At 40.5% G+C, this 23,874-nt stretch overlaps 1 protein-coding gene across 2 annotated transcripts in view; it reads left to right on the top strand.

Annotated features, from left to right (window-relative positions):
• zbtb16a (zinc finger and BTB domain containing 16a) overlaps nt 1–23,874 on the top strand; it is a 155,477-nt gene that overhangs the window by 34,674 nt on the left and 96,929 nt on the right. For both annotated transcript variants that reach the window (XM_044371102.1, XM_044371101.1), the window contains exon 3: nt 23,112–23,209. In XM_044371102.1, the coding sequence (XP_044227037.1) occupies nt 23,112–23,209 (98 nt within the window). The remainder of the gene's footprint in view (nt 1–23,111; nt 23,210–23,874) is intronic.

Here is a 23,874-nt window from a genome sequence, read left to right on the forward strand (position 1 = left end):
AACTGATCTAGTCATTACCTGGAGGAGCTGTATGTGAGAACGCAAATGTCCGAATCAGTCGGACCAGACATTAAACAGACTTTACCCTGCCAGCTCCCCTAGTGCAAAGTCTGTGTAATATCCAATTGAGCCCATGTGTGAATAGAGCAGGTCATTGTCTGGAGAATTCACAGCGAGTGAGTGGGTGTGTTGATCACGTTTCTATCATGCGACCGGCGCAAAACCAGAAGCCTCGTCTGCCATCTTCGATGTGCTGTAAACATTTCCGCAGTATACTTTTTGCATCATCTCCTGCCTCCTGCATGCTCTACCCAGGCGCCGCCCCTCGTCTATACTAAACAGAGTATTTCCAGTAAGTGAGAACGTGTCAGACATGGACAATCTCCTGTTGTGTGCTACATGTGTGGAAGGGGGCAACTCCGGACAATGTCTGGACCTGATTCTCTGGATGTTGTCTGGAGAATGAGGTCTTGCTGACGGTGTTAAAAACATTTACCCTATGCAGAGGTGGGGGGAGGTTTTAGTTTCCGCCTAGAGGGCACTACTGTATTCAACATAAGGAACTTGCAGAGCAACCTGAGCAAACACACACACACAAAGATAACTGGACTGTGCAGCAAAAGTGCCAGTGTTCATAGAAGTCGTTAAGTGTTAAAATCAACACTGTCAGAGCTTATTGGAGGTCAATCAACACTTGTTAACACTGGAAAGTTGGGTCAGGAGAGCAATTAAAATATACTTTGTCCCATCTAAAGGACAAGGCAGGACAGTCATCGCACTGCACTCTATGGAGAGTGTTCACGGAAAGTTAGTTTCAACCACTGATGGAAAATACTCCTTTTACTGGGAACAAATTGGCAATATCACTCTTTACAAGTAAAAGTCTCTAAGCAACAAAAGCAAAAGTATGCATTCTATAACAGTGGCTTTTTAAGAGCATTTTAAAGTCCAAAGTCTCACTACTTTATGATTCAGTCATAACTCTGAGCTGTTAATTTCATGTTTTGAATGTAAAATGCTAATCAGTAAAGTAACTAACAACACAGCTGTCAGATAGTTGATTAAAGTACAATACTTCCCTCTGAAAGGTAGCAGAGGAAATGTCACCCAAAGTGGAAATATTCACATAAATTACACAGTGAGAAAATGTAAATGTGAATTACTTTTGGCCTTGTTATATGTATGCATGTATTATTTACCCCCAAAAATGTGTTGGTGCTGAATATGTATTCATTGCAAGTAAAAATAGGGAAACCACAATGTAGGAAATACTCATTCTACTACATATGCACTACATAAGTACGAGAGCATTATCAGTTAAATGTACTTAAAGTATCACGCAGATTTTATACTTTTATATTAATAAGTAGAATGTACAGTTTAATGTGTAGTCTAATCTGTAACAATGTGGCATATTTTACAAACTGATCTTATATTTTTTAAATGTCAAAGTTCTGTCAAGTAAATGTAGTGGAATAAAAAGTAAAATATTCCCCTTTGAAATGTAGCGAAGTACAAGTGTAGAGTAGCAAAAATGGAAATACTTAAGTAGTGTAAAAGTACCTCAAAAAAAGCTAGTGTAGCACTTGAGTAAATGTACTTGATCACTTTCCACCACTGACTGAAAGTAACTGATTGCAGCACATTTGCCACTTCAAACACATGCTTTAGTAATATGGCTGGAACTATTAAGTATGTTGTCAATTATTGCTTCAAGATGCAATGCAAGACTGTTTCTGTGTTCTGTAAAACCTCAAGCTAAGCTCATTTATGTCAAGGCTTTGACTGCGAAAAGGACCGCAGTTAAACTGAAGAAATCATGTTTGGCACATAGTATTCTCGATTGGTGCGCATTACATTTAAATCCTGAACCCTGCTTAGTGTCATGCATAAAACGTTGACTTTCGGTTCACTGGTTACAAAAGATAGATAACCTCTATAATACTGTTTAGATTTTGCACTTTATAGTATTGCTATTTAAGTTTTTTTGTTCTTGTGATAGTTGTTGCATCCTGTCTGTTGCTGTTAATGCTTATACGATATAGACAATATAAAGATTATTTTGCCCAGTGAATTTTGCAAAATAAGACTAAATCCACTGTTTCTAGAATAAAGTTCTGCAGAAAAGTCCTTTTTCAATATTGTCAACAAGGACCAGTAATTGTGCACATACTCATGAGCACACATCCAGATTTCCCTGCCCTCGCTTCAACTTAATTGTCCTCCCCTCTCTCCCTTTGCAGTGAGAAAATTTGCCGAGTGCCAAATGAAATTGAAATCAACTTATGTGTTAAGCAATGAGCAGGGGAGAAAGAGAGGCACAGCAAACTGCACTTGACCGCTCTTGACGATAGCGCCTGCTCCCACCAAATACACATTGATTAATTAATTAGAATCCCTTATTAGCAAATTGACTGTCTCAGCTGATTATCAAATTCAGTTTCTTTATTAGACGCAGCTGCCGGGGCTGCTGGCCCGACGCTCCATCTCTGCTCTCTATCTGAGCGCACCACTCAGCTCCAGAACAGCACTCATCCAGCCGTCTGAAGCGATCCTCTGTGAACTAACAATCAGACTGGACCCAGTGATAATGATTCCTCTGCCAGTATGTAAATTTATGGGATGGGGAGTGTACTGTTAGACCAGTACATGAGGTTAAAGGACCATTCAAGACATATCATTTACAGGTTACATTTTCACTAACCATTTGCCTTTCAGTTGTAGATTTCGGGATTTATTTAACCTGTATTGTTCCAGGCAGCCATTGGTTTCCATTCATTTCTGTATGGCATAAAAAAATTAGCAGTACTGTTGAAACTTGCTTGAGTTGTGTTATCCATATCAATGAACATCAAGTCCCCTTTAATATTTATCATATTTACCATATGGACAATTACTGGCAAAACCACCAGTATGATACTTTAAACTTTTAAATATATCAGCCTGCTAGTTTTGTCCATCTCTAATGAAAGTTTATTTTTTTATTTTTGCTGCCTTTTAGCCATTCAAGTGTTTGAATTTGGTAAGTTAATTTGGAAAAAAAAACATGAAAAAGTAGAACTGTATCCTAAGGATGGGTGCTACCATCTTTTGGGTGGGTGTGGTGGGTCAAACTGCTTTATAGCATCGCTAAACCTCAAGTCTCAGTGCTATTTCTGATGCCTTTTTACCCTTACTGCAGAAGAATTCTGCTAAAAAAAAAAAACTGTCTTTATGTTTTGGCATGAAATTGCCAAATTTATAATATTAATTATAAGTAAACAGCACTGCATGAATAGCTTTAAAAGGTAATTTAACCCAAATTACAAAAATACAAAACAAAAAGATTTTTCCACTTGCCGTCAGTGGTATGTAACAATGCGGATAGTTTTGGTATATTTGTCCAACTTTTGACATGTATCTGTCTCCGAGATCTGTGCCTCCGCCCTTAAAAAGAAAATCCCAAAATTCTGTATTGGGTTACAGAGAGAGATATCTCCAAATCTGGTCCAATTAAACCAAAACGATCTGCGTGACTAGATACCACTCGAGGTAAGTGACAAAACGTTTTTCTGTAATTGCGGTGAACGGAGCCATTAAAGAAATCAGCTAAAATCAGCATTTTGTAACACGAGGGAATGGTGAACAGGCATTTCATTTGTCACTTGTGCATTCATTGTTGGTATGTATGGTGTTTTCGCGAGCTGGAGTCATATGATGATTTGAAATAGCGATAAAACAAGCAAAATAGGGAAACAATCGTCTCATTGACCCTTCAGCTAATGATATGTTGACCTTAGGCAACATTCTTCGCATCCACACACTTGTGCGGGCATCACAGTGGGCCTCACAAATGACCCTGTTCACCCTGACTGAGACAGGAGGAAGGAACCATGGAACACACACGCACACACACACGCGGCTGGCCTGTAGTGGAGCCGATGGATATCTAGCTCCATGCCTCCAGTGCCAGGTGGAATGAAAAAGCCGATAGTGTGAGAGCGCTGGCTGGCCGTCGGACCACATGGACGGGCTTGTGTAGGGCCATTGTGGCCGATGGCTTTGTCCAGATGGTTCACATACCTTTAGTCGTGCTCTGGGTTAGGAATGCGCTCCCTCGGGACGGTTCCCGACCCTGGAAACAAGGGCCAACATAAACACCCATCCCCAACCCCCCAATATGGCTCTCACCTAAAATCCCTCCAATCCCTGTTAGAGCTGATAATGAGGTTGCAGCAGGAAGAGGAGTTAAAGAAAACTTATAGAAAACTGTCGTGCCACTTTAAAATGCAGGTGTTGCATTTATTGTTCTGTATTTTTAGTAATGCTTGTTAAGTATTTTCTCCAGGAGGTTTGTGCATGACACATTTTTGCAGAATTAAGGGTGACAAAGTGGTTTGTCACATGATAGTATTAGGATGCAGTGTTCTGAGAGAGAGAGAGGGAGAGGGGGGGGGAGAAAGAGAGAGAGAGAGAGAGAGTGTGAGGGATTATAGCCTGACTAATTACCTTGTAAAATGCTGTTCCTTCCATTTAAAACACAGCAATGCCACAATTCCAATAAACAAGCATTATTCCAAACAAGAAAGCGGCGAGAGCGCGGCCTGGAACCCTCTGTTCCAGCTGTCTTGTAAACAGCGGTCGTCATGGAAGGATGATATAGTTCCATTTTTATCAGTGAGCATTTAAAACGCGGGTATTTATATTTCGCTATCATTTAGTGAGGGGAAGGAATTCCACACAAGTATACTCAGCAGTTCTCAAAGATAAGTGTTTATTCTGACATATTTGTACAGAGAGGAATTAAGAGGCTCAGCTTGTTTACAGTACATGTCTGCGCTCTTGTGTGTCTCTCTCTCTTCTCTCAGCACTGATGGGTTAATAACATGAGAATAAAATAATATTTCTCTGTGTTTTCTACATGAGGAGTGTTCTCCTTTTTTGTAAGGTTTGTTTATCAGCTCGAACCAAAAAAGGAACGTAAAGTCTAAATGAGAGACTAAGTAAGATGTATTTTCAGATGAGAAGAAAGGAAACGTCTTGCTCTTGGCTGAGATTTCTTCTACTGGAATAGACTTATAAACAACAACAGCACGGTGTCAATAACGTGATGCTGCTGTATCTGCTGCAGTTAAAAAAAAAAAAAATCCTTAATTTTTAAATTTAAAGGTCTCTCCAAAAGTTGAAGGATGTCTGGTGTCCCCTAACTGTCGCTTTGTGGCTTTGCAGGGCTGCTCTCAGTAGCTCTCTGCCAAAAAAAAAATGGATGAAAGCAAGAAGAATTCACAGCCTTGCAAGCAGTGATTGAATACGTCTGAACTGTGTCGATAATAACTTCTCCTTGATTTCTTTGAGAATGTGTGCTTTTATAATCAAATGTAAGGCATTCTTATTTAAAAGATTGTTTTTTCATGTTAAAACTGAATATTGGCAAATTGTTATTGACTTTTTCTTAAACACTCAAATATTGATATTTGTTTCTGTCACTAACATTTAGCATCAGTCAGGCTGCAATAGAGATAATTTCCAGTTTCATGTTTTTGCTGGCATTCATTATTTTTGAAGGATCAAAAGAACTGAATTGCAAAGCTGCAGCTAAGTAAGCAAAGTAGCTCTGTAGTGAAGCAATTGACAAGATTCAGGTCTGAATCAATCTGTATGATGAAAGAAGATGGGAAAATCTGCGATAGGTTAAAAAGGGCTTAAAGCCAAGCAGACTACCATTTTCTATCCTCTCCTCCTCCTTCTCTTCCTCTTCTGCTGGTATCAAGGCCTGCGCTCCCTCGCACATCTGTCGGCATGTATCCGCCGCTCAATCGCTCTCACTGGGCCACGGCGGGTTCCCTAACAGCTCAGTATGGCTCTTCCATTAATCAAAGACACTTCCAGTGTCCCATTACAGAAACACTGCTACTCGGCCTGTCTGAAGCTGACAGCTCGCCAATTCATCTTCTAGGAGAAAAAAAAAAGCCATTGTGGCACGCCAGTCGCCTTTACCTGTTCAAACGAAGGGCTGTTAAGAGCGCAGGAAGACCCCTCTGAAATTGTTTTCTCTAGGTCAGGCAAACAACAAAAAAGGTAAATTGCTTGTCTCAGGTAACACGCAAGGGGGAGTTTGGTGGTGGCAGTGGGTGTGATGTGGAAATGGGGTTGGGTGGAGGAATGGGTCAGCGAGAAAATAAGAGGATGGAGATGTGTTTGTTAAGAAGCTGATTTCAATGAGGCTACAGGGGATGAAATGCACTGATGCAGTTTACCGAAACGGCCTAAACACTGTCCTGACACCAAAGAAGACCCTCTGAAGATGCTGGCCACCACTAAGTACGTCTCCTTATACCTCCCCTGCTGTTTGAAGACGGCAGGTCAGGGTGTTTAGCTCTTTGTGGTGGTGATGGTGAACAGACTGAGAGGAAATGTACCCTTGTTCTTTCCACAGATCACTTGTCATTAAAACAGTGTAGTCAATAATGAGTTTAACTAGATGTTTTGTAGGTGTGCTTTTGCATATCTTTATAGCCATCACTGCTGTTTTTCTTCTCTCTCAAACTGTAAAAATAAAATGAATGGCACTGAAATAAAACACATTTTGTGAACCAAATGATGATGGAAGTACATCAAATGTCAAGGCTTTCATGAGATGATTCACTGATGTGATGTTGATGGCTATTTCGAGGAGAAAATTAGACAATAATCTGTAACTTCACAAATCATTACTATTAAGCAAAGGCTTGAACCATTATATTGTTCTAAGACATCCTGCACTGCAAATGGATTCAGAAAAAAAATGGAAAGCTTAAAGTTGCATTCATCAATTTGTGGCAGAAAAACTCAAACTAGCTTGGAGACCCACGCTTCTAACATATTATAGTCTTAGTCTTAGTGTTGCTATGGCGAATGTGTTAGCAACCTGTTTATTCAGAGGACATGGAGCTACGTTAACATTCATGCACTGGATTCATGTTCCTGATGGGTATTCACTGTCCTTTTTAGCTCCGGTTTGGTCTTCACCCAACCTCAGAGAAAATATCTGGCTCTTCTAGCTGTTACTGTAGATGCTCCACTATGTCGGCTGGTTAATAACTAACTTTATCAGTCTGCCGTTCGGTGCTGCAGGTACAGGTACAGTACTTTTTGGCTTTAAGCCAGCTGTGTACCAGGGGTGGATCACAGCGTTTCAGACTAAAGTAAATGTGTAAAAGCAAAACAATGAGCTGAAAGAGGTTAAAAAGTTCCATAGCTCTGTGGGCTTATCACTCAGAGTGACACCTTTCACATTACACATAGCGTTTGATTCAATATTCATATTAAAAAATACAAATTAATGCAACTTTAAAACTTGGACCCAGCATTGAAATGCTCTTGTGTAATCAAGATGAGCTTGAGGTAAAGTTTGTGAACAACAGTACAGTATAAAGAAGACATAGGTCATGAGTAAGCATTTCCTGTCTTCATTTTTGAGTTTTTGACACAGCACCCAATACAAGTTTTACAGTTTTTACAGTTTCCCTTTTTATATGGCGAATATTCAACCTGTTGAATCTTTCTTGTACACTGGCAGAATTTGGCAAATCAATTTGTAAAGGGATTAAATGTTTGAATCCTAATTTGTTAGAAAATATGGCAGATTACTACAGTTCTCAGTCACCAGGTTATATTTCTAGGAAAGTTGTAAGTGCATGCATCAGTGTGCTGTGCAAACATCATGGACATCCTCTGAAAATCATAGACCACACCAACAGGGCCTAACAGGGGGGGCCAAATACTAAAATGAATACACTGCCAGCATTCAAATTCTAAATTGCTGTGGGATTTTAATGCAAAGAGTGAAGGTTAAGTTGACATGACAAAGTCTCAGTTGAGAAATTGTTTCCATCTAAATCCCTGTTATTATTTGAAAGTAGTTTGTTGGCACCCAGACTGTAAATAGTTTACCCTCTGCAGTTTAGAGGGAAAAGGCAAAGTGAACTGTGAAAAACCCAGCTGCAGCTCAGGGTGTGTGGCTCTGAACTGGCAGCTGGTAAATCCAACATTTTTAGCTTTGTGGAAGAAGAGGAGTGGTTAGCGGTTCATTACCAAACCAAGGTACAATTGGGGGGGTGGGGGGTGGGGGGGGGAATACAGTACTTTACCACAAGCCCTTTCATGACAGTTCAACGCGATGACGTTACTCTCATTCAGATCAAATCTTTCTTTATTATGAACACATGGACAGTGAAAGTGATTGAGACTGAATGAGAAAGGACAGCTTGTTCGCTCCTTCTCCGCTCCCCTCCAACCCTCTACACCCCCTGGTCGATTTGATTGGCATAATGAGGTGAAGGCTAGTTGGCACAAAGCTGCTCGGGGGGCAAATGGAGACATTATTATTTTGTGTGTGTGTATGTGTGTGTAAAAGGGTGTCTTGGCGATTCACACCAAGGCCCCACTGGGCTATTAATTACCCTCTCTGTAACATGGCATCTGCTGAGACGGGGCGATAGAGCGAGCACTGCCAACATGGGCATAGCTGCTCTCTCTCTCTCTCTGTCTCTTGTCTCTGTAGACCCCAGCTGCAGTCTCGCTCCGTGCTTATTGGATTCTATCTACATGTATGATTGATTCAGCACCTGAACTGTGCTTTTCATGACAAACAGGCCAAACACACACACATACACACACATACACACACACAGCCAGAAAAGTACCCCAGCTGGCAAATATTTAACTAACCATGAGACACGCTAAGATGCCCGCTCTGTTCAAGTAGGTTGGGACATTTTCTGAGCATCTGTTTGATTTGCTGTTCTGGAAGAGAAAAAAAGAAATGGTAAGAGTGTGTTTATATGTGTCTGGGTTTTGTCTTCTTGTATCTCTGGCAGCCACAGTTTTGATTTGATGGGAGCACAGACAGCAAAATGGTTTTTATTGACTCATGCTTATGGTACAGTCTCATTAGCCTCTTCCCATTCATTGCAATAGAGAGGGAAAAGGTCCTGGACGTCTCTCTGGCAGACTTGTGGGGTTGTGAGTTCACCTTTGTTCAGTTTTTATTAAGGTTACACTGAGATGTTGGCCTTTTAAAGGAGACATACAGTATCATGCTTTTTTGTGATTTTCTATTATGTTTATGTTGTTACGATCGAACATGGTCAGAGTTCCAAAGTTTGAGGTGAAAATATGAAAAAAATGTTCCCTGCAAGTCAAAAGCCAGAGGTTCAACCTGCTCTGAACACTTCATTTGCACCGCTACCTCTACTTCCTCCCTGTGATGACATCAGATTGTTCGCACACGCCCACAAACGTCTGTTCAGTAGCATTTGTTGCTAAGGTTGTTTCAGGGGTTGTTCACGTTGTCCACACTCGCATGTTTCGGATCGGATTCGGGCTTGAACATAATGTATTTGCAAGCCCTGCTAAGTTGACCCCGTCGAGCCTTAAGCATCAGGGAATTTTTTTCTCTAAATGTATTTTAAGAAGTTTTCTAAACTAAAATGTGTTATACAAGTAGCGTAGCTCCTTTAAGGAATCAGTGTAGCGAGTGTGCGAGAGAGAGAGAGAGAGAGGCACGGTGGGGCTGCAGCGACCGAGTTTTTAGACAATTTGTCGGTGAATATATGCTACAACTCCTCAAGACCCGAGCCAAGTTCCTGTATCTTACTTGCCACCCAGCTGAAGTGAAGCCCCAAAGCTAGCAACTCACTTAAAGGCGGCTATTTGCTTTTCAAGAGCAATATAGTAAGGACTCTTATTTTGGTGTTTCCAGGCTTCCTTGATTGCAAGTAATGTCCTGTAATCACTTTGACTGTAGCTACCACCAAGGACACTGTGATCATGTTGTCAGTATTGGTTTTTTTCCAGGGAATTTTGTGGGATTTTAGTGAACTGGAGAGCATTTTAGGTTATTGTGGTCAATGTTGCAAATCTGACTGACTGATTAATGACAAATTTGGATTACGTATACTGTGATATAAGGTTTTTATCTATATTACTTGCTCCCTAGTAGTTTGGGATACACACTAGTCGTGCGATGAAGAACGTTTAAAGGTCTTGTTTGTTGTTTATCCTTCTCCCTGTAAGCCCCCCCCCACCCCCACACATCCACACACACACGCACACACAAGCGTCTGGTGAGTCACAGCATTAGCAGTCATATCGATTTCTTCCTTTATGTTTTCTCTAACCAGTTGTAAAGAAAAGGTACCCCCTCTCCCCCCCTACCACCACCACCACCACCTCCACCAATCCCAACCACTACCAGCATTACCACTACTGCTTGGACACGACACACTACCACAACCCCCCACCCCACCCACCCACCACCACCACCACCACCACATTACACAACAGTCGCTACAACAATGGATCAAAAAAATAAACTGTCAAAAGTATTGCATTATCCACCACATTGACTGTAAAATATCTCATTATGTAACATCACCATGAAGCAATCACCCTTCTCCCAGAGGTCGTCTATTCATTATGACTTATAAAGAAATAATTCCTGCTTATTGCAGTAAATAAAATAGTTTTATTTAACTAACAGATCTCCTTATAATTTCAACCTCTCTCAAGGTGCATTAGTGTGCATGTTAGTACATTATCTGTCAGACACTACATTATCAGCTGACTGTAGTGATGTGTGTGTGTGTGTGATGTTTTCCTAGCCGGGGTCGGGAGGAAAGTCTGCTCTCAAGTGAAGAGAGCGACCCCGGCCTGACACCCAGACGCTACTATTTCAGTGTTCTAGCCCTCTGGCCAAAAAGCTGTCAGCACATATTTTATCCTTTCACTCGCACAGTATATTTTCCCTCTTTTCTCGTCGGAGCTCCTGTCTCATGGTCTCCCCCTCCTTCTGTGTATGAAGCAGTGACACAGATCCGATACAAGGTTCCTTAAAAATGTCTTAAAATCATTTAAGTTTGAAAATAATTAAATCCTGTTTTGAAAGGTCGTATTTTTTTTCCACTCAGGTTTCTCTGTGTAATTCTTAGGGAGAACAATATGTATCCTATTCCTCCACTGAACCCAGCAGGACGTCGTGTGGCTTACCATTTCACCTGCTGCTGCTCCTCTTTTTCTTCTTCTGATCATTTATAGCTTAACAACATTAGAAAAAAAAGGCAGTTTTTCACAGCTTTGTTTATGAAGTGTCCTTAAATTTAATGCCTGGCAGCTTTATGTATTTGCCTGATGCATAAGTAATGCTCAATTTTCTTTTCAAATTTTGACATTACACCAAAATCATTAACCCGAATGCCACCAGGCAGCATGGACTGGCCCAGAAGAACGCAGCAGTGGTGGAATAAAAAAAAAAAGGACAGAAAAAAAGCCATTAATTGCTCTGTTATTAGCTATATTTCACACAGACACACACACACACAACCCCAAAGTCTCACATGACCCTCCGCTGTGCGGGCAAAGGCACTGATTCAGACCGACAGAAATTCTTGGCACAGACCGCCCACTCCATTCACTGGCTGTTGTTCAGCAATCATACTCACTTGGCTGAAGTTTTTTTTTTCTTATAATAGGGGTGCTGTGCAGAGATGAAGGTACTAATATAAGCCGTGGCAGTCAAAAGGCAGTTTCTTCATCCGTAGCTCACTATACCTTTACGGTCAGATATGATGAGAGTGAGAGGATGCTGCTTTGTGATAGTAGCAAAGAAGAGACATCAGGTATGAATTAGAACAGAAGCAATCTGTGGTTACATAATATACACCAATGATTCCCAAAGTCAGGTTCAGGAAGCTCCGGGGAATATCAGGGGGCTGCCAGAAATAGGAGCAATTGTCATGCTTCATTATCTTCCTGCTTTCTTTGAGTTATCTTAGACGGAAGTAAGTCATATTTAATACGCTTCTTTTCCCACAAGGGGAAACACTTTTATTTTAACACCCAGTATTTGGCATTAATAAGCAGTATGTAAACAATTATGAAAGGAAAGTTTGCATGCATACTAGTCTATGTAGGGCTTGGGCTGCAAAAATGTATTATTTTATACATAATTATAATATAATTATTTCTTAAATCTATTAATTATCATGAATATGTAAAGGGTTAAAGCAACACTTCAAAATCTCAAAATAATTTAATTCATAACATTGAAAACAACAATTGTAGCAAATCCTCAGCAGCTAACCAACTTTTCCTTTTAAAAATGATTCAAGTTATTAAATGGTCATTAAAATGCTGTTAATATTCTCTCTATTGTCTAAACAACTTAATGACTTAATTGATTCATCATTTTTGTACAAAATGAGTTAATGAGGAAATCGCTGCAGTGTATTTAAAATATGAAAACAATACCTAAATATGAAGTATTTTATGAGGTATATTTTCATATGAGCAGCTTTTTATTCAGTCCACATATACAGTATGAGTATAAATACACACTTTATTTATACAAAGTTTTTATAGCCGAAGGCAACATATGAGCATAACATGCATATCGACTGTAGGTAGAGATACATGAAGAAAACAAAAACACTCCATACTATTATAGGTACTGTGATGTGTACGAGCACATAGCAGAGTATCACACGGCCTAACCACCCCCACCCCCCCCGACCCGACACACACACACACACACACTCTCTGAGATGAGAGCGACTTGTTTACTGCAGCCCCGCAGAGCTCCGGCTGAGGCTGTTTGGGACGCCTGTGGGTGCTTTGCAACTCTTGGAAGGCGGACGTATAGTGAATGACAGTGCAGATGGCCTAGTGCCACCGATGCCACCTGAACCTCCCCGAGCTGCCCCACACATACACACACACACACACACACACACACACACACACACACACACACACACACACATGTTCCCGAGGTCAGACATATCAAAACAACCTGCCTGTAGCCGTCTCAACTGTCAAAATACGGCATTTTTCTATTTAAAAACTCTTATTTCCCTCCGTGTAGATGTAGTCCTTCCTGCTCATAATCCCATTTGTATATTTTGCACAGATAGATAACACACACACACACACACACACACACACACACACACAGAGTCTCTCATTGAGACACACAAACACACTGGCCTGCCTCTTTTCTTTTCCCAGAATGTGATCTGTCCGGCATTACGAGGTGTACAGTAAATCAATCTCAGGGGCATTGCATAATAGTTTGAGAGCTGTATCCAAATACCAAAAATAATCACCTTGTCAACTGGTCCGTGCTGGCTCATGCTGGCTATAAAAAATAACATCACAAGGTCCCTCTAACGTTTTCCAGGCAAACAAGAGTGTTTACACGGAGCAGCGTTATGAAGTTGGGACACCGCTGTCGACGTAATATTGACAGTGAGCCAGTATTTCCTGAGATAAACAGCACCTGGTCAACAGTAGCAGTCATAGTAACTATGGAGCAATCACACCTCTGCATATACAGTATTACTACTACTAGACTGCTACTTTAGATTATTAATAATGTTTGTTCTTCATATTTAGAGGTCTGTGTTTCAGTTCTATCACTATTATGCTTTCAGAAGCCTAAAATGATAACTATGTAGATCATTTAGATGTTATTTGGAAATTATTCTACAGGTGTTACGGCAGTTTTAAAATAAAATGATGACGTCTGCAGCTCCTACATATTTTCAAGGCCTTAAAAGTCATTAAATAGTCCAAAATAATCATTTCTGGCAATGTAATATCAGCATCGTCTTTGTCGTCTGGTTTTAACTTTTTCTTTTCATCCAAATTTGTTAATTTTTTTTCAGCAACACCAAAAGTCTGTTGCCAAGGAAATCTTCCTCTTTACCCAGAACCTAACATTTAGAGCTGTGTTTTTAAAAAAAAAAAAAAAAAAAAGGCTGTAAACCATCTAACATTTAACCTGATGTACCGTTGAACTGATCCGCGTGAAACAAGTCAAAAATATCAAATTGGGTTGCTTTTATATTATTGCATTATAAGTGCTATTATGCCCTTCTGTTGGAAACGTTTTCATCCTCAAAGTAATTACTCTGTTTTTTCAATTCTTGAAGCTGTTTTCATGTTTTTTGAATCTCCCCCTTTTCTGTTCACTGCGACAGCAAAGACAAAACTTCTCCACAAGGTCAAAGTTTGATCCGGTGTCATCTAATCTAATCTGAACTCACTCACATACTCCCCCTGCTACTATCAGCATTTAACTCCTTTTTTTTGTGTGTGTGTGTGAGTGCTGTGCCATCACACAGGTTGTCGTTGTTGTCATTCTTGTTGCGAAATTCGGCTTTTATTGATGTAACAGGTGCTTAGCTCGACTGCGGCAGTCAAAATAACACATCTCCTCCTCTGTTTGGCTTTCAGAATGGAAGCTAAAGTTAGACATCTTTGAGGTTTTTCTGCCACTTGATGGAAGGTGATGCCAATGCATAATGCATGAGGAGAGAGGGAAGACTTTGTCTGGCTGCTTTTTATAGACCACCAAAGCTCTGCTACTGCACACACACACACATACACACACACACACACACACACGCCAGAGCCAACCGTCTCACTCGATGCGCTGTAACCTCTCTCAGATCAAGAAAGCAGGAGCGGAGGAAAAACAGGAATCTAGCAAAACTGGCAACATTGTCAAGAATATATAAAAAAAAAAAAGAAATGAAACAAGAAGACAAAACAGAAATGTTGACGCGCTATTTTCAGATGGCAGGGTCTTTTGATGCTCAAAACCAAAAGAGAGGCGGGGGGGGAGAGGGAGCAGCGGGGCGGTGTTTGTCTCAGAGATGGGCTTTAACAGAAATACTTTATACATGTGATCTTACAGGCTCTCCCTCATCTTTGTTCCTCCTGTTCCAACGCCTCGGTGAAAGTGTCTTTAGGTCTAGTTAAAATGAGAAAAGAGAGTTATGACACGGTGGGGGGGGGAAACTGGGGATATCAAATTATATGCAGGCAAAGCTGAGCTTCTACTTTTGGCTGCAGACTTTGCAAACACCATTTGCTACCCTCAAAAGTGTTGAGTTATTTTCTCCTTATCCCTCTAATCCTTATTTAACCAGGCTGGTTGACTAAGAGCACACTGTCATTTATAGTAATGACCGCGGGGGGGGGTGCAGCCCAATAACACCACACAGTGAACTAAATCTATGAATAAATAAACTGATCTTAAAAGTCAGTCCACCTTAAGTGAGCCTGGTCAAGTTAAGCTAACGCGTTGTTGCTAACTTCGAGGCTAACCCCCTTCGATAGATGAGTTTTTTCTTTGTCTTGAGGAGCTGCAGCATTTATTAACTGACTAACTGTACATTTACTGCCAGATTGACGATTTACTTCCGCCGCTTTACACACACATACACACACGCGCACTGCCTTATTCCTTCACAGAGTTACACTATTCTTGTACCTTTCACGTAGATGTCCTTTGAAGAACGAAGAGAGGGAGGATGACTAAAAAAAAAAATCCACAATAACGCAGGGTTTTTGTGCTCACACAGTGTGCGAGTGAAAATCATTAGCATTAGCAATTTTAGCATTTTGCTACTGAATGAATATCGGGGAAACACTTGGACTTGTAGTATATGTGGTTCTTGGGTCTGTGCCAAAGGGTACCATTAACAGTCTTTGATAATTTTTCACCACTAAATTTTGCCCCCTACCAGTCTGGGGATTTGAACTGCGAACTGTGGGTCATATTCTCTCTTGATTGTCACCTCTAATTGAATAAAAGAACTTTGTCAAAGAGGGGAAAGCACTTCACACTGAGTGGAACTATAGGAGGGGTTGAAATGGCTTCCTCGGTAATGCGGAGAGTATTAGAGAGTGAATCCTACCTTCTAAGCTTTGGTGGGATCCAGGTATCTAACTGGGATTAGGTTACTGCCCAGGAAGCACAATTAGAAGTTCCTTGGATTATTCCCCTTCTATTACCTGAGAACTCAGGCTTTCCTAACTGCTTAGGTAGTGATCTTGCTTAGGTGTGATAATTAGTTTAAATCTAAATAAATACATTTTTGTTTGTGACTTGTTTCGACCTCTGACATGCATCTGCACCGTGTTTTAAGCCCAATCTCACAGGAAACAGGTCTGACAACAATTTAGTTTTGAGCATAAAGGTTCAGGTTTCAGTCACCCTCCATCACTCTCTCTTTTTCAGAAAGAAAACAAAATTGAACAGTATCATAGACATGTCTTCCCTGTCTGAAAGGGGTTTAGATGCTTTGAGAGCATGCTGACAATTTCAATTCTAGTAATTTTTTGGTGGTAACTCTCGAAAAATACACACATCGATATTTGGCCGCTTACTTGGTGAGAATGGTTTTGGCTCTTTTCATCTAAATCCATCTCAGCTCTCATTCATCTTCTTGTTCTTTTAAACACATAGTAGGGAGGTGACACGTGTTTGCCACTGAAAACATCAGGATTTTATTTGGAAATGTGGTCTTTAGAGACACACGTAACGCCATTAGGAATGTGTGCGACACATTAATTAGTACTGTAGGTTAGGACATCTCCTGTGGGCTAACTCAGACATGACTGATTGGATTTTAATGAAACTTGTGGTTATCATTAATCTAACTGCTTACAGCCAACTGTCAAAATTTCACTCTCAGATTTTGATGAAACTTGAGAGAAATGATGCATCTCACCACCACCGAAGGTTTGGAATCATTATTACAGGTGATGTTTCTCATCGGCCGAGACAAAGAGTGTGTCATGCAGAGAAACATGTTTACTATACTTGCTTTTTTTTTCATTGTTTTTGCCCCAGCAATGTAGCTTTTTCCTCTAGAGACTACCTCAGGTCAGATTTAGGGGTGACAGAGTCTGTGATATTATAAATAACACAGCCAGGATGAAAGGAATCGGCGCTCTCCCCTCCCCATCTTTTCTGTCTCTCCTCTTTTCCTCTTGCCCTGCTACTCATCTATGCTCAACACGAGTGCCTCGGCGTTCGCGTGTGTGGCTTGAATTTATATGAACGTCTCCCCGGCGGGGGACAACGGGGGCCAAGTCATTGATATGTGCAGGAGGACTCAGGATAAACAGCCCACGCCGACCGGTGTTACGCCAGCCTGCCTGATACATTTTGATTGAGCAAAGACAGAGGGGTGGGGTAGGGGATGGGAGGGGGGGGGGGCAATTGAATTGGGAGGCTTAAAAGCAGGGATAAGATGACAGAAAGGGAGCTTTTTTTTCCACCTGCTTCCAGACAGCCACAAAATGGACCCATGTAAATGTTGTGAACCACACATGGTGCCTCACTAGACTAGATATGTGTGCGTCACTGAGCTCTGGAGGTCCTCAACAAATAGATTAGGTGACATTATTTCTCTGATCGTCATTTTTTTTTTTTTTTTTTTTTTACCCCTAAATGTGGGCTGTAATTTAGTTACATCCAGATAGGATTTTCCTCTTATTTCCTTCTTAATGATCCTTTTGTTTCACTGAACCACCACCACTATTCCCCTCTCGCCCCCGTCGCTGCTCCCACCATGTTTGTCTGTGTGACATGGTCGGACCCCTAATGGACTGGAAATTCATGTTGGGGGGGGGGGGGGGAGTCCCTTGTTCCTCCTCTTCGTCTCTCTCACTCTCTCTCTCTGTCAGAAAACCAAAATAAGAGGTGGCGGTGGCACACTGCGCCACTTATGGCCACATTAGGATCAGCCACCAAAGTGTCACTGAATCGCCTCGTGCATCATTTTGGCTTTGTTCACCATGACAGGGAATTGTGTGTGTGTGTGTGTGTGTGGCGGTAGCGGTGGCAGTGGTGATCCTCTTCCACCCTGGGATTTTTTTCCCCAGATGGATGTATCATTGGCTGGGCTCTTACGTCTGGAGTGCATTATCCCACTTATGGACCATGGATAATTTTTTATTGAACTGTGTTTGTTGTGCAATACTTATTGACCGCAGTGTTTGTTACTGCTTTGTAATTATGCCGGTTGACTGTTGCCAGCACCTGCCTTTGTACTTAAGCTAGCTTCACATTGTAGTTCCATCTGTAATTTAAAAATTTTATGGAATAAATATAGATAGATCATAGATAATATATGAATAGTACAGTTTGCCTATAACCAGGTCTTTGAAAAAACAAAAACAATGAGTTAAAAGAGGTTAAAAAGTGATAATTCTCTGTGGGTTTGTCACTTAGAGTGACGCTTTTCCCATTACGCATAGTTTTTTGATCTTTTGTTAACATAAAAATATTGATTAATGCAACTTTATGGATACACATACACACACAAAAACAGGTTACAAAAAGCAAAAGGTTCAAATTTTTTTCTTTTATGCTAAGCTAAAAGCTAATGTGAGAGATAAATGGTTGCATTTATAGGTTGAAGAACATTTCTATAACAACTTATTTTTATCTTCACCAAATGACTCAGATGCCCACATTGGACAATCACCATCCCTCTGCTATTTAACCCCAAGCTCTATTCAGAGGCCCTCCGTTCCCCAATGATCAGTTGTTTTGCTTCTGACCCACAGAATAAATGCATAAATGGTCACACACACACACATAGTACACAGCCTTTCCTCAATTTACCACTTCTTATCAATTGCCTCTCTTTATCATTTATCAAATGTTTTCATCTCTCCATCTCTCTCTCTCCATAACCCTCACATCCTTCTTTTTCTCAAGCTTTTATTTAGAAACATCATTTCAGGTTGTTTTATAGCTTCCCCTCAGGAACAGAGGATGGAGGGAAAAAAATGGAGAAAGATGAAAGGATAGATGAAGATAGAGAAGAACACTCAAAGGCTGCTGAGGGAAAATAGATTTGAAGCAAGCAATGAGAAATAAGTTTAAGCCATCAGGCATGGCTCTGTCTACTACTACATTTTTTTTTTTTTTTTTTTTTGTCAAACAGTTTGGATGTGTTGATGTGAACTGGAGTGGGTATCATCATGAGTTCGAGCAGAGTCATTTGATTTAATGAGGTTTAGCAACAGTTCCACTGCCTCTGTTAAAGTCCAATCATATGAAATCTGGATGACTCAAAGTCATTTAAAGGCCATGCAGGTCTTTCAAGTAGCTCTACTTGTTGTAGTGTATAGAGCTAGTATATAACCTTATTTTTGCCTTGTTTAACTGTGCCGTATTAAAAGTGGAAGCGCAGGTGGTAAGCTTCGGTCTTTATTTCACCAAATGCAGTACTAGATATGATATATGGCCGGCCAAGTCCACCGGCAAAATAGGAAAAAAAAGTTCTGAATCACATGAGGCAAGCTGTTACGGCTCAATAACGCAGGCCTGTAATCGACTCACATTTCAAACACACACACACACTCCGACAGCCCTCGGTTGGGCTGTTTTTTATGAGGAAGCACACCGCACAAGGTGATCAGCATATGTTTTGTTGACATAAATTTAAAATTTATTGCTGTTGTCAAAAGTGACTGTTGGACAAAGTCGATTATTAACTGAGTAAATGGCCTGGCAGAGTTTTATGTGAACTTCTTAATGGCTACAGTCAGTCTGTTTCAAATCACCCCCCCCCCCCACCCCCCCCCCCTCCACCCTCCAGCTCCCACCCACCACACACACACACACACACACCTCTCATCATCTATTTCAGAAGCATAACACGAAAGCTGACATTTACGATGGGATTTGACAGAGTGTGTGTGTGAAGAGGTCTATCCGAGCTGAATCACTGAGCTGAGACAATAGTTTAGTATCCTTTAACATATCATTAAACTTTGTTGAAGTACTGAATTGTTTAAATCTGAATTACAATATATTATTAGCTCTGCTTAGGCACACAAAGCATTTCAAAGTGTATAAAATTCACCTTGAATGCTGACTCTAGTCTAATGTTGCATATTATTCTACTATATTCTGTAGGTGTGCGTGACTGTGCATACGATTAAATACATTTTCTCTGTCATCAGATCAGTGAATAACTTTTCTAGCTAAACATATTGTCACATTATTTCAAAAATAAGCATAAATTTCAAATCATCTCTTTATTTCTAAATTACACACAGAAGTGTGGAAGAAATCTCAGATGGCTGGCTGAGTTCCCCTTCCCAAAAAACGGTCAGATAGCCAGTCAAGTTGGGCCAATTGAAACTTAATGTTAGCGTACTCAACTGTGTTCTGGCCCGAGGATATCAAACGTGATCTGGCTCAGACACATTTAGGTACTGTTTCCACATTTGGCTACGCTTTGTGGATGCGGACATGGGTGTTTTAGGCTAATAATCGGCTATTGGACTGTTAACCAGATTTTGGTGCATTATTATAATCATGAGTCTGGCATGTTTCTGGCAACCAAGCATGTTGAATATAAGCCATTGCTTGGTCAAGCCATGTTGGGCGATTAATAGAATTAGCACTCGAAATTAGCATTTACTTGAGAATAGAAACTAAATATTATTATATGCCAAAAAATAGGGCGTCATTAGTGTTTCAATAGGACAGTCCTCTAAAAGTCCCTTTAACAGACTGAATTGCGGTTGCTACCATTCTGTTGAACATCAAGTAATGTGATGTTTTTAGTGGGTAGAGCTAGCTATTGCAGTTATATTTAACACACTCTCTCAGCTAGGGACATACACACTGCACTTTGCTCATCAACACTACATTTACGATGAAAGTACACGGCACGGCTTCCACTTGGAGTGGCCTTAATAAGTCCATCCATACCTTATCAGTGCTCTGTCTGGGGGGCACAATGGTCAGATTGAGGAGGGACACAAAAGGCCTTTGAAAGGCTTTGTGCTCTGTGTGTGTTGTGGTTTACCGCCTACGTGTGTTTTTTCCCCTTATCGGAGTGAAAGTGTGTACATCACCTGATCCTTAAAGGAAAAAAAAAACCTGTTCCATTCCTTCGTCCATTGTGTATTTCTTTAATTCAAATGGATAACTAGTCAAAGAAGATTAAGATTACATTAAGATATTTTTCATTTACCTGAAGCATAATTTGTACACACTAGGCTTTGGTCCCTTAAAGTTACAACACAAGGGTTATCACAAATTTTAGTGCTGCTGTGCTGCACCAAAGGATTCCAATGTAGAGGCGGCCGAGATGGCAGGTTGTCCACTGGCAGTTGCCTCAATAGACCAGAATGCAATGCAGCTGTAAGACACAATGTATACTCGTGCAATTGCTATCAATTTGTCCAACTTCATGTATAACTAACAACCGTAATTGTTATGCCTGCTTTTGAACGCAGCAAATTCAGATTTCTTTCTTGCTGGTTGTGAGAAAAGCAGGAAGTGGGAATTTGTCATTCTAGTTCATTACATCATGATATAACTCCTAGTCTATATGCACCATCACATACTGATATCAAACAGTGGAAGAGATTTCTTTACTTTCTTAGCTGTGCCATTAATGTCTCTCTGTGTCACTTTCTCTTCCCTTTTGGCTTTTCAAGTGTCCTTTCCCTTTTGGGGGCATTTGGCATTTAGGGCCTTTTAATTACTCCCTGCTTGCCAAAGGGATGTCATTCTGCCTTTAGTTTTCAGGGTCTCTACAAATTCTAATCACTACAATGGCTATCATGACTTCTTCCACTCCCCTGCATTTTTATTACAACGTAGATTTTTACTCTTCCAGCCAGGTCTTCAACGATGTTTTGCAGCAATTAATTTTCACTTAACTCATACTAGACTTTTTTTTTGCTTAATAACTCCTGCAGCCATTGCCATAAGGACATGATATAATCTCTCTCCGTCTGTCTCTGTCTCATCCCCGCTCTGTTTCTCCCTACCCCTTTCTCGAGGCACAAAAGAGAGCTGTAAATCAATTTGCATTCGACATCTGACATCAATCAGTCATGTTTTGGGAGAGTGGCACCACCTCTGCCTCTGCGGCTTTGTTGAGAGACGCTAAGATGGATGGCTGTCATCTCGCCCAAGTTGAGCGGATCTCTTATCAAGGGCATTGTTTCCCCAAGAATGCACTCAGCTGATCACTCTGTGCCACCTGACTCGACAATGGAGACTATGAAATCCTTCTGTTTGACATTGTCTTTTTTTTGCCTGCCAGAAGCATACGTTCACTTGAGTACTGAATCATGCACTTGTTTTTGTGCATATTTGGGGGTATCTTTATTTAACTTTGCAGTAAAATGTTGAAGATTTTTCCAAAGCTGGAAACATGACAATCAAACCAAAGCCTTAAAGAACTATCAGTGGTGTTTTTCACCACTTATCATGGTCTTGATCACTCGATCCTTTCATCAAGAAGATGATACTTAGTTTGAAGCCTTACCTTGTGAAAAGGTTTTAGATTAAAAGCGCCAAATCTGAAACAGCACCAACTTGACCAACAATCATTACTATCCGTGGCCGTGTGTGCTTTTCTGTACCTCTCTCAAGGTGAGGTATTTGAAGTTCTTGGGAGGCTTAAGGCACTGTGGCAGTTGTTTGGCAATTCGTGTCACCTTAATTGCTTTAGAGCACTTTCAGATATCTCTCAAGAATAATATGCTTTGTACCGAGCCGTGGGGTCTTTGAGGATTTCGTAACGGAGAGAGTGGTGAGGCTAGACTTTGTGTTGTTAGATGTTATTTAGTTACCTAACCTTCAAGGCCTTTACCGCATAATCAAATATTGACCCTTAGTCTTGTCTGACCTTGTGAGCTTAAACTATGTTACAGCCTAATGACTGTCCATTTGGAAAAAAAAGGCAATTCGTTTTCGATCAGATTTTTTCTTCGAGCTACACATCACCTTATAGTTTGGAGAGCTGTTGTCAAAAACCGGCCAATAAATGGTTCATAACACAAAGTAGCTGTATTGTGTGTTTGCCTGAATAAATCATTTTATTTCACTTTACAGCTCCTTATCCATCTGCAGCACTTTAGATGTAGGGAGTTGATATTGCCTCTGCTTGAATAGCATCTTATGATTTATAGCACTGAGTCATGGTCTGGTGCTCCATGTAGAAGAATATGTGTGATAGTTGGACAATATGTTTCACTGATGGTTATTGTTATGGACTGATGTTATAATTGATGGAGTGTGACATTTTGTGTCTTTTAAACTGCAGAAGGCAACAGGATAGCCAAAGCTTTTGATGTACTGAAGGTCATCATTTATGTGCTGTAAAAATTTTTTTTTTTAAAAAGCGACTTTGTTTAGAGACACAAACATCTATTTGAGAGACATGCACATTAAACTTTGTCTGGTCAAAACAACAAGACTTTCTTAGCAGCGGAGTCCGCATACTTAAAGTGTTTGTTTTTCTCTTTGACAACAGGAAGATGCATAGTGGAATGAAGACCTACGGGTGTGAGCTGTGTGGGAAGAGCTTCCTGGACAGCCTCCGTCTACGGATGCATTTGCTGTCTCATTCAGGTAAAAGAAAAAACCCACAAAACCACATCCCCATGCAATGATCACTGTTGAGCTCAGCGGCAGTTCCTCCCATTATCATTGCAAGTTTATGGTTGATAATGGGAGTTTTTGAATGATAGAGCATTTGTTACTCCTGTTCCATACAGTTAAATTAACCATTATGTAGCTGAAAAAAACAATATATCAGTGCTTCTCTCAGAGTTTCAATGAGAAACTGAATTTATATTGAAATCCTAATCAAGGTTGGAGGTTGATAAGAAGAAGGTCCTTAAAGAGTGGTTTTGCATGAACCCATTTACATTACTACTATTACATTTACAGTTTATTTCTTCTATATTATTAATTTAATTCTTCACTTACATGTTATGTTTTGTTTTTTTTAATTGTATCAACCCTCCCAAAAAAAAGACCTCAGTATCCTCAATGTTAGCTATGACCCTGAACTTAAGCAAGCTTTATGTTCCTGCAACTTGAATAGTTTATTCAAAGGAATGTGAAACAGGAAGTAACAATGCAGAAGGCTTTCAGTGTGATCAGTAATGACAAGTATATAATGTGTGATTGCAAGTAAATACATTCAAAAACACAGGCAAGTTCCTTAAAGGGGAGGTTGCATCTCTCTCTCTTGCAGACTTACGCTGTGATACCCTGCAAACCCGTACTTA

The sequence above is a fragment of the Thunnus albacares genome, chromosome 13 (genome assembly GCF_914725855.1).
Source record: "Thunnus albacares chromosome 13, fThuAlb1.1, whole genome shotgun sequence".
Taxonomy (NCBI): Eukaryota; Metazoa; Chordata; class Actinopteri; order Scombriformes; family Scombridae; genus Thunnus; species Thunnus albacares.